This window comes from Protobothrops mucrosquamatus, unplaced genomic scaffold, assembly GCF_001527695.2.
Source record: "Protobothrops mucrosquamatus isolate PMUCROS unplaced genomic scaffold, P.Mucros_1.0 scaffold156, whole genome shotgun sequence".
NCBI classification, from domain to species: domain Eukaryota; kingdom Metazoa; phylum Chordata; class Lepidosauria; order Squamata; family Viperidae; genus Protobothrops; species Protobothrops mucrosquamatus.
In genome coordinates this window covers 1131216-1140932 of record NW_015386520.1, presented here as the reverse complement: position 1 = coordinate 1140932, position 9717 = coordinate 1131216, and the positions used below count along the sequence as shown (strand labels likewise).

Below are 9717 nucleotides of genomic sequence, written 5' to 3'. Positions count from 1 at the left end.
GGGTGTTCCTCTCCTGTGCCAACAATCTCCTTTTTCTGTAAAGGAACTTTCCCTTAGCACGTGCAAAGGGTTATTTTTATGATTTTGTTAAACAGCCCATGGGCCCTTCAGTTGTCAAAGCATTACAAACAACGAACAACTTCAGAGCATGCCAGGTTCTATACAGAACATAACAGCAACATAACAGACATGTTGAATAGGCACAACAGGGATGTAGTAATGGGGATGTGCTAGGGAAATCATTAGTAGAGGAACAAGTGGATAAAACCTATTTTATTATTTATTATTTATAAAGCACTTTGAAAAAAAAGTGAAGCCTTTTTTAAAGGGTTTAAGTAAAAATAAAAATAAATACAAGGGTGCTGATAATAGAACAGCTGTGTAAACTCAGGAGTACAACATGGAAACTACATGAAAAAGGAAGAGAAGCAATATGGAGTAAAAATATGAGGAAAGAGAAGAAACGTAACACTGAATATATTGACGAAGGTCAATTTAAAGGAAAATGTAATATGGCAAGAGATGAGACCACTTGGGATATTCTGAATAGACCAGAGGAAAGATGCCCAGCATGAGGGAATAAAGTAATGAAGATATTATACTGAATCAAGATAAGAGGCAATAGGAAAATAGGTAGGCTTTGATATTTAAATTCAAAAAGAAAACAAGCAGCAAACATGAAAATTCTAACAGATGCAAAACTGAATCATAACAGACCAAGAAAATACCAAAGTATATTGTTATCACTATATACTAGCCTTTCCCCAAAATGATGCCCACAAATTGACTGGGCTATTATACATCTGAAAAAAAGTGTTGCATCTGAAGAAATCCTGCAGAATTATTACTACAGCAGCTTTTAAGAACTCCCAATCAGCACAACCATATTATAGAAGTTGCAATCTTAATAAATGAAAGGCACTAGATTGAGAAGTATGCAACAGTTAATATTTAATAAATAGATGGCTATTTTTCATCTTTTCATCCCCTGAAATAAATGGTTTGTTCTAATATACAAATATTAAATTTAATCCACATTTCTTTTTTACTGGCGGTCTGCACTGGTATTTCCTCTTAATAATCAGTCGTGGTAACTTCAGATGTTTCTTTTTCAGTTTCAGATTTTTTTCTCCCAGCTCTTAATATGTATTAGGGTAACTTGTCACACAAAGCAAGCTTCAAGGACTTCTATTGTACGGATTGCAAGAGGAATAAATATTTCAGGACTCCAAAAGAAGTGCAGGAAATATTGGATTGAGTCTAGAAATGGAACTGGCTGGCTCAGGATTTATTAGCTATGCAAACAGACTGCCATGTGCACTGTAGCCACATATGGCTCTTCCCCTTGAGATTATTTTACATTTTGCTAATCTATTATGCCAGGAGTCTTCAAACTTGGCCCTTTTTTATGACTTGTGGACTTCAACTCCCAGAATTCCTCAGCCAGGCACGCTGGCTGAGGAATTCTGGAAGTTGAAGTCCACAAGTCATAAAAGGGCCAAGTTTGAAGACCCCTGCATTATGCCATCATACGTATATTATTAAGATCACTGGAGTCTGCTTCTGGAGAAAGTTTAGTATCACCCATTAAGATGTTTTAATTTTTTTCAAAGAAACATTTTCTTAATATTTTGTTATTTTCTCTTTTATTTGATATAAGAAAAACTATTCTACTTAAGCGTATTTTCCTAGTTTCCATATTTCATTTCTGCAATCTCCTTCCATACTTCTGTTGGACTAACCTCAGATGAAAGTCGATTCAAATGATGTTCTTTAATTCTCAGGCCCAAAATAGTAGTGGGGGAGAAGAAAAAAAATCACTTCAGTTCCCTGACCATCTCCAATGGCCACTCAGGTCAGCCAAAACAATTGGTATTGCCTTACTAATACCTGTTTATTATTCTCTAATTTTTTCTCACAACAGTTGCCTAAAGAGATATGTGCTATAATGGGTATATGGTGTCATTAGAATTAGCTGGTTCCATATAGTGGCCATTCAATTTAACACGCACAGCATATTACTGTCATATTTAAGTTTTCCATTACTGCTAGGGACAGAAATGTCTTCATGTGATATGGAAGCTCAACACAAACAGCATGAGGAAAAGCTATACTTTATGTTTCACAGTTAATATGGAGAAATGCATCATGGGGGCAAGATATTTAAATTGGTGCTGATAAATATAAGTGGGGCAAAATCAGAGGAGTAGCCTCTGATATTTGTGTTAGAGGAATTCCTCAGCCAAAAGGGATAGAGATATGACTGCTGTGTATCATTCTCTTATACCAGTGATGGCAAACCTTTTAGAGACCGAGTGCCAAAACTGCAACCCCAAACCCACTTATATATCGTCGGGTGCCGGGTGGGCGTGGCCCATTAGGTGAATGTGGCCAATTGGGTGGGCATGACCCATTGGGCGGGCATGGCTGCGGTGGTAACGGCAGACTGGGTGGGACTAAAAAGTTCAATCAATCAATTCCAATTTTGCGAGATCTTTTTTTCCCCGCGAGAAGTTGAAATTGATTGATTGAACCTTTTTTTTTTTTTTGCACATGGCGGCGGAGACCAAAAGCAAAAAGGTTTTATAAAACACAGCTGAAGGCCTAGGACTGGGGCGACGGCATGAGTGCCCATAGAGAGGGCTCTGCATGCCACCTGTGGCACACATGCCATAGGTTCGCCACCACGGTCTTGTACTATTATCAAAATAATTTATTTTTATTTTGCCTAACTAGAATATATTTCTTATTCAAAAGAATGTAAGATTGCCAATACTTATAAAGCCCAATTTATCATCCAACCCATTACAGTCTTGCCTTCACTATCAGCAGACGATATTTTCCCACTCCCAAGGACATAGATATAATTGTAATACTGATTCCTTGGAACCAAGAACACCACCAGGATTTATTCAGCGTACTTTTATTGTTGCTGGCCTATAGACAGGAATCTTGCCCGACTAAAGCACAATCTGCGTAACTATTAAATATACCCTATGAAAGGTTACAGAGGATCCGCTCTGGTCTTCTTCCTGCATAGCAAGGATTCCAGACTGATTTTCTCCTTGGGAAAGACCCCTCCTGCAAGTCTGTCCCACATTTTACCACAATATCTCATTTACAGAAGGAGAGAGGGGAAATGAAGAAATGTGCATTGTGATGTCATAATGTAAATGCCACACTTTACTTGTGTCAGATATTAGACCTTAAGTAGTGTACAAAATTGCCACTTGGAGTTGCTATGGGTGAGCTGGGTGGCTAAATAAATCTATGAAATAAATAAATAAAATATTTGCAACAGTTATGTGATGACACCATTATGAACCTTATCATCATTTTGACATCATCACAGTTTGTTGCACATACAGGTGAACTCGTTCCTCTTTTTTCTCTTAATTCAGATGCAATTTTAGATCTATGGGAAGTTATCCTGGGAGCAAATAAGGAACTCCACATCCATTTTCTGATCACAATGAACTCTACAGCTCTTTTGCCATCAGATTAAAATAAGGGCTTCTATCCCCGTTTGAGGAAGCAATTCTCCGTGCAAGGGTGTTTTACATTTGAAAATAGTGTCTTAGGCTACATATAAAATTTCAGTGAATGCAGATTGTCTTCCTAATATCCAATAAAGTAAGTTTTCACAATTATGGATGGCACAATTTATGAATTTACTATCACTTCTGCAGATGCATGTTTATGGGTAAAGTGAGAGTTTGCTTTAGAAATTATGATTACATGAACCAATTATTTTATAAAACATGATGTCATGTGTCCTTCTCATTTGGCATTACATTTGCTATTTTCCCCATCATATTAACTTGATTTGGTTCATAAACTGACTCTGAAACCTATACAATTCTTTCCTAATTTGGTCCTTCCAGATGTGTTCAAGTCTTATCACTGCCAATCAGCAGTCCACTAGAGTAGACGCGGATGATAGGATAGCTCAACACATCTGGAGGGGTTAGTATGCAAAAGTCTGCTCTAATCTATCTTTCATCCTGACATATTGATTTAATATGTCTCCATATTACAGTATGCTTTACAGTATGCTTTGAGTAGATGTTAAACACATGTGTGGGGCTGTGTTCAGTTCTGGAAGTTTGAGACTGATGATGCTGTTGACTGTTCCTTACTCACATACTAGCTGCTTCCTTCTACCTGTCTGTCATTACAATCAGTAGTGGGACCAAGCAGCCTAATTTCACTGCAGAAGCTCTGCTATCAGCTTTGCATTTTCATCTGTATATATTTTGTATAATAACAATCAGATATAACAATAAAATGCACACCTAATGGTTATGTACAAACACCATAGCTTCTACTACTGTTTGCTTTGCTATGTTCTTTTCACAATGAGTTTTGAGGTATTATGTCCTTCAAAGGGAATATTTACTCTTCCCTTTTTCTCTTTTGTGTCCCTTCTACATTGGTTCATCTCCCTGTTTCACTATAAGGTTATGAGATTTTCTAATAAAAATTCCATCTAAAGCCTGCTTTCTAAAGTATAGCACAATGCATTATAATCAATTTTACAGATTTTATATAAAAATGTTTTAATACCTGTTGGTTATATTTATAGGCTTAGCTCCCTTTGCCCTTTGGCAGGGAATAAGTAGCTGTTTTAATATTTGATTCTGATTCTTTTGACAAGTGAAACTTCTGATTCCCCAAATTAGATTCTAATACAGTAGATTTTAACTATATTTTGTATTGTAATACTGCCATTACAGTCATAATTAGAACACTTCTAATGACTGATGAAACTCGGTTCCATTTTGTACTTTTAGACATTATCAGTACAGATATAATCACTGTCTCACAATTTGTCTGCAAAAAGATTATTTAGGTCCAAAACATCTCAGTACAGCATCTACATCTTTCTTGATGAACATGCTGTGTAAACTTATGCAAATATACATATGATCTCTATAACAAACGTGGAAACTATGCAGCCACAACTTCTATTTTCCTTTTGCCAGGGCTCATTAAATGTTGTGAAATTTTATTTCATAATACAATTCAATATTCTGTTATTTTACTTCTTTTTATGCATTAAATCCCAACTGCATAAATCATGCAGATGCTCAAGATTCCATGATTCTTTTCCTCTAATAAACTATGATCCATTTTATTTCCTTTAAAAGTGCATTTATAGTACACCCCATTTTTGTGAAATATGTTGCTAACTTGGGTTTTACCTAATCAAATTGCTAAAGCTTACCATGATCTGTTGCCTTTTGAAGTGCTTCTAAACAATTTCCAAATTGGAATTTTCCTTCTTTCTTTCATTTATACTCTGACAGTCCTCTAGAAACTCAGCAGAGAATACATGATATGATTAAATTCTCCATGCTGCAACCATTTTATTTTTACAGGATTATGAAGTAGGTTAGACTGATTCAATGTAAGGTATCCAAGCAACTTCAAGGCAATCTGAAGACTGGTTCCTCAAGCCCTGTCCAACTATTGCTCATGTATAGGAGTATGTGAGGGGGTATATTTCTCAAAGTGCCAGTTATGAGGGTCTCAAATTAGGAATTTATAAGCACACTGACTTATACAAAATATCTTACTGTAATTCTTTCCCCATGCCTGTTTAATGGATAGTCAGCAAAAATAGAAATGTTGCCAGGTTGCCACCCATTTTATTTCTTAGGTGGGAATTCATCTACCTAGAAGGGAAAGACAACTAATGGTAAATATATTATTTTATAATGATAGAAATAATAATGTACCTTCCCTGCTTCACTGCAAACATGTTACCAAAAGTAATCGACAATATGCCAACTAGGCCTTCTTATCCATGCTGCAGATACATGCAGGGGGAAAAAAAGGTTGACCCAAAATGGTTAAAATTAGGAATTTACCTGATTGGCAATGCAGTATGTTTGTGATACAGCAGTAGGTTTGTCTCACATCACTTACTTACTTGCTAAGTGCTTTGTTTCCATCCTAACAGATCTAATCAGCTCTGCAGAAATGACAAAGTGTAACAAATAATCAGCAAAGAAACCTAGAATGAAAAAAATCTGTGATATTGTAATATTTCATTCATATACTAACAATTTGAATTGTTTAGTTCTTTTTTAATTCTTAAAAAAGAAACTAAAGTATGAGAATTCTTTAATAAGTATCCAAAAACAAATAAGGTGCAAGTTCTTGTTTTGTACATCAAAATCAAAGAATGCAAAAACTAAATAGCTATGCTATTAACTCACAAGCTGGTGAAACTTATGTTGATATAGAATTGATAAGTCACTTCTATTTTCAAAACTATAATGCATAAATCTATATTCTGGAGTTATTTGCAATCCTAGGGATCAAGGAAAAGATAGTTTATTTCAATTTTCTTCTCAGAACTGGAAAATAAGTGTCAGTCTAGAAGAAAAAAAACTTTTCCAGCTACAAATTTAAATCTTACATAAATTATGTAGGATGCACTATGCAGCTGATGAAACTGCAGCTCACAAAAGTTTATGCCTTTTAATAAACTGTATTAATTGGAAAAGATGCTTACTAGACTCCAGATTTTTTTTACCTGTTCTGAATTCTCAACCTTGAAAAGTCACAAAAGGATTGAATTTAGGCGGGGAAGATGGAGATCCATGAGTCCAAAGCTACACACTCAACATACTGTAATTTGCAATACTGTAATTTGCAAGAAAACAGCAGCCAATCTTGAGGGATTTCTTTCTAAATTAGGCCAATGGCGTATTACCTTCAGATTACCAACCTTCCAAGCAATTTTTCAAGGAATGATTATTTTTAACATTTTTTTCCTGCCAATTACAATCTATTATTATCAGTACTTGACATTAGGTAATATTTATTTTATTTCAAAGCATTAGTATCCCCTGCTCCACTGAACCTTGGTAACTATATAAAATTACTGCAAATGTAAATACTATGATATAAACAGTATCAGGGGTACTAAGTATTTTACCATTCTAGCTGTTTATTTGTACCCCTTTGTTTTTATAAATAACTCAAGTTGGTGAACATATCATATATACTTTCCAGCACACACACATATCCAACGATTATCAAATTAACAGAATTAAATTAGCTAGATTGGTATTTTACTAATGAACTCCTAGATTCTCTCCTCGTTCCTTCTCATCCACCCAAACTATTATAGTTTTCATCAGCATTGCCCTTTCTCCCGTGTTAAGGAAACTCAGGGCTACCGGCTTGCCAGCGAGGTCGAAAAGAAAAACAATCACAGAAGGCAATTGCGAAGTTGCCAAAAACATCCTGAGTTACTACGGTAGCAGTAGATCTGGAGTCGGAAAGTTTACTTTTTTCCCGGCTTGGACAAGAATAAGAGATAATATACTGCTCTCAAAAATAAAGGGAACGCAAACCCCTTCAGTTCCATGGTAAAATGTTCCCTTTATTTTTTTGAGCAGTATATATTTAGGCAACACATTTGTAGTGGTGAGACAAGCTTCTTCGCTGAAAATTAGAGGGAAATTATTGAATAAGCGAAACAAATTAATGCCGCTTTTCTATCTCAGGGCTGCTTGGCAGCCGATAACTCTCCAGGCTTTGTGACGGGATTTTTTTTACAGCTGAAAAACACGGCAATCGAAAAGCTTTCTGGTTTACCGGTGAAACATAATATTTCTAATACGTATTGCTGAGTTACTTCATTTTTTAACTTGTAGGTTAAACGGCCGACGGTATGCAATAGTTTTCCCTAGGCGCCGATAATGTTGCTCAGCAACCAGACACAAAATACTGTAAGAAACGGCTCCTCCTCCTCAACCGCTTACAAACGAAAATAATGCGGAAGGAAGGCGCTGAACCTTTCAGCCTGCCCAAGACTCCACCCCCTTGGACAACATTCGCCTAAACAAAATGATCGCTCCCTTTCCCGCTTTAAATTCTGCGCTTGCGCTTTAATAGCGGCTACTTTGTTTATTTTCCTTCTCACTTGCGCCGTACCGCCCCCGGAATTTGTCCAGTAACTACGCATGCGCTTTTAATGCCTTGCTGCGAAGCCAACGCCTATCACATGCGCAGTTGAGCGAGGCTTCATTTTTGCGCGTGCGTACAAGCGCGTCCCTGTTCCTCTGACCCTGTTAAACATGCGCAGTTAGTCGTCTGCTAGACCCCTCACGCCTGCGCTGTAAGGTTTCTCTGTCAGTTCTGCCCCCCACCCTTACAATAGTCCGTTCATTCTCCGAAGCCAGTGTTGCGTTGAGTGGCTTGTTCGCGGTTCGTGTTTTTTGGCTGGCGCGCGGAGGAAGAGAGGTGGAGCTGCACGTGATCACCAACCGCGGTCCCGGTTGGAAATCAAGGGAGCGGAGCGGTTGGTTCCGGCTTGGACCGGTTGGGGCTGGTTTTCTCCGCGCAAGCGCAACCTACCCTGGTTAGAGTGCAGGGAAGGGCGATGGCGGCGGACGGCAGCCCTGGAGTGGATCTGGCTGGGATGGTCGCTGAAACCCGGGGGGAACCCCAGGACGCGTCCGTTCCTAGTTCTACGGCCGTTTCCTCACCCCGAAGTGAGTCGCCCCCTACCAGACCGGACCCCTCGGGCCCAGAAGAGGTTCCCGAGAGTGGCTCCGGAGCTGTGGGCAGCGCGGGAGCACGGCGATTCCTCTGCGGCGTTGTGGAAGGTAATGGGGAGATCTCGGAAACGGGAGGGACCCGGGGCTGGGTCACGATAAAGAGCGCTGAGAAAGAGGACCCGCCATTGAACAAAGCGGTGCTCCCCCTCCTGCCTTCCTTACTCTTTACCTCTTTGTGTAGCGCCTGACTCCGCCCTACCAGTAAAATCTGGCGGCGGTGGAGGTTAACTTGGCTCCTTTTCTCCCCAGTTTCAATTGGTCGCTTTCGGTGAGCTTGGCAGAAGCCCGATGATGATTAACATGCCATCAGGCGTGAAATTAAAGTCTTTTAAAAGAAGAGCCACAGATTGAATTGTTTGCGAAGGGCTTTTTATGTATGCTTTTTTTAAAAAAAAATATGTTACAGCACTATAGATAAGATGGATGAAAACACAAAATAATATAGAGGTAGGTGCATCCTCTGAAGATTAATTGTCTGAGCTGCAAACTTTCTGAATATTTAGCAGATTGTTCCCATTAGGCTATACGCAGGGGTAGTCAACCTTGGCTCTTTTATGACTCGTGGACTTCAACTCCCAGAATTCCTGAGCCAGCTGTGCTGGCTCAGGAATTCTGGGAGTTGAAGTCCACGAGTCATAAAAGAGCCAAGGTTGACTACCCCTGGGCTATAGTGTTAACTACATCTAATAAACATGTTTGATAGGGTAGATTTGTGCTCATCCATGATCGCTTATGAAGCCTGATATAAATTTTTTAATTAATATCTACTCATTTTCTCAGACTTTTTCCTAAGCAAAGGCTGATGTGTTCGTTTTAATCAGTTACTAAAAATACTGAGATTTTCTTATTTATGAATTGCAATATATATGTGTTGTATTGATATTTTGTTATCTTTGGTTTTTGTTTTTTCTATGCATTGAAAGCAATAACTTTATTTTTAAAATGACTAATTCAAGGTGCGTTCACTGGATATGGGAAATACATAATTGGTTATTTTAAAATTAAAGGCCTATATAATTACTAGATTTACTGTTGCCTACAAAAATAGACTACTGCAGGTTTAGGAAATATTTTTGCTTAGGTACTGTACCATTTTCTATTCTAGAGTGAACTTAAAACATATAGCTAAGGATATCAT

At 38.0% G+C, this 9717-nt stretch overlaps 1 protein-coding gene across 1 annotated transcript in view; it reads left to right on the top strand.

The window, feature by feature from the left end:
• Positions 1 to 8341: 8341 nt before the first annotated feature.
• Positions 8342 to 9717, top strand: part of OGA (O-GlcNAcase) — a 36292-nt gene continuing 34916 nt past the window's right edge. Inside the window, exon 1 of the mRNA XM_015813442.1 lies at positions 8342 to 8627. Within this exon, the coding sequence (XP_015668928.1) occupies positions 8402 to 8627 (226 nt within the window). The 5' untranslated portion in view covers positions 8342 to 8401. The remainder of the gene's footprint in view (positions 8628 to 9717) is intronic.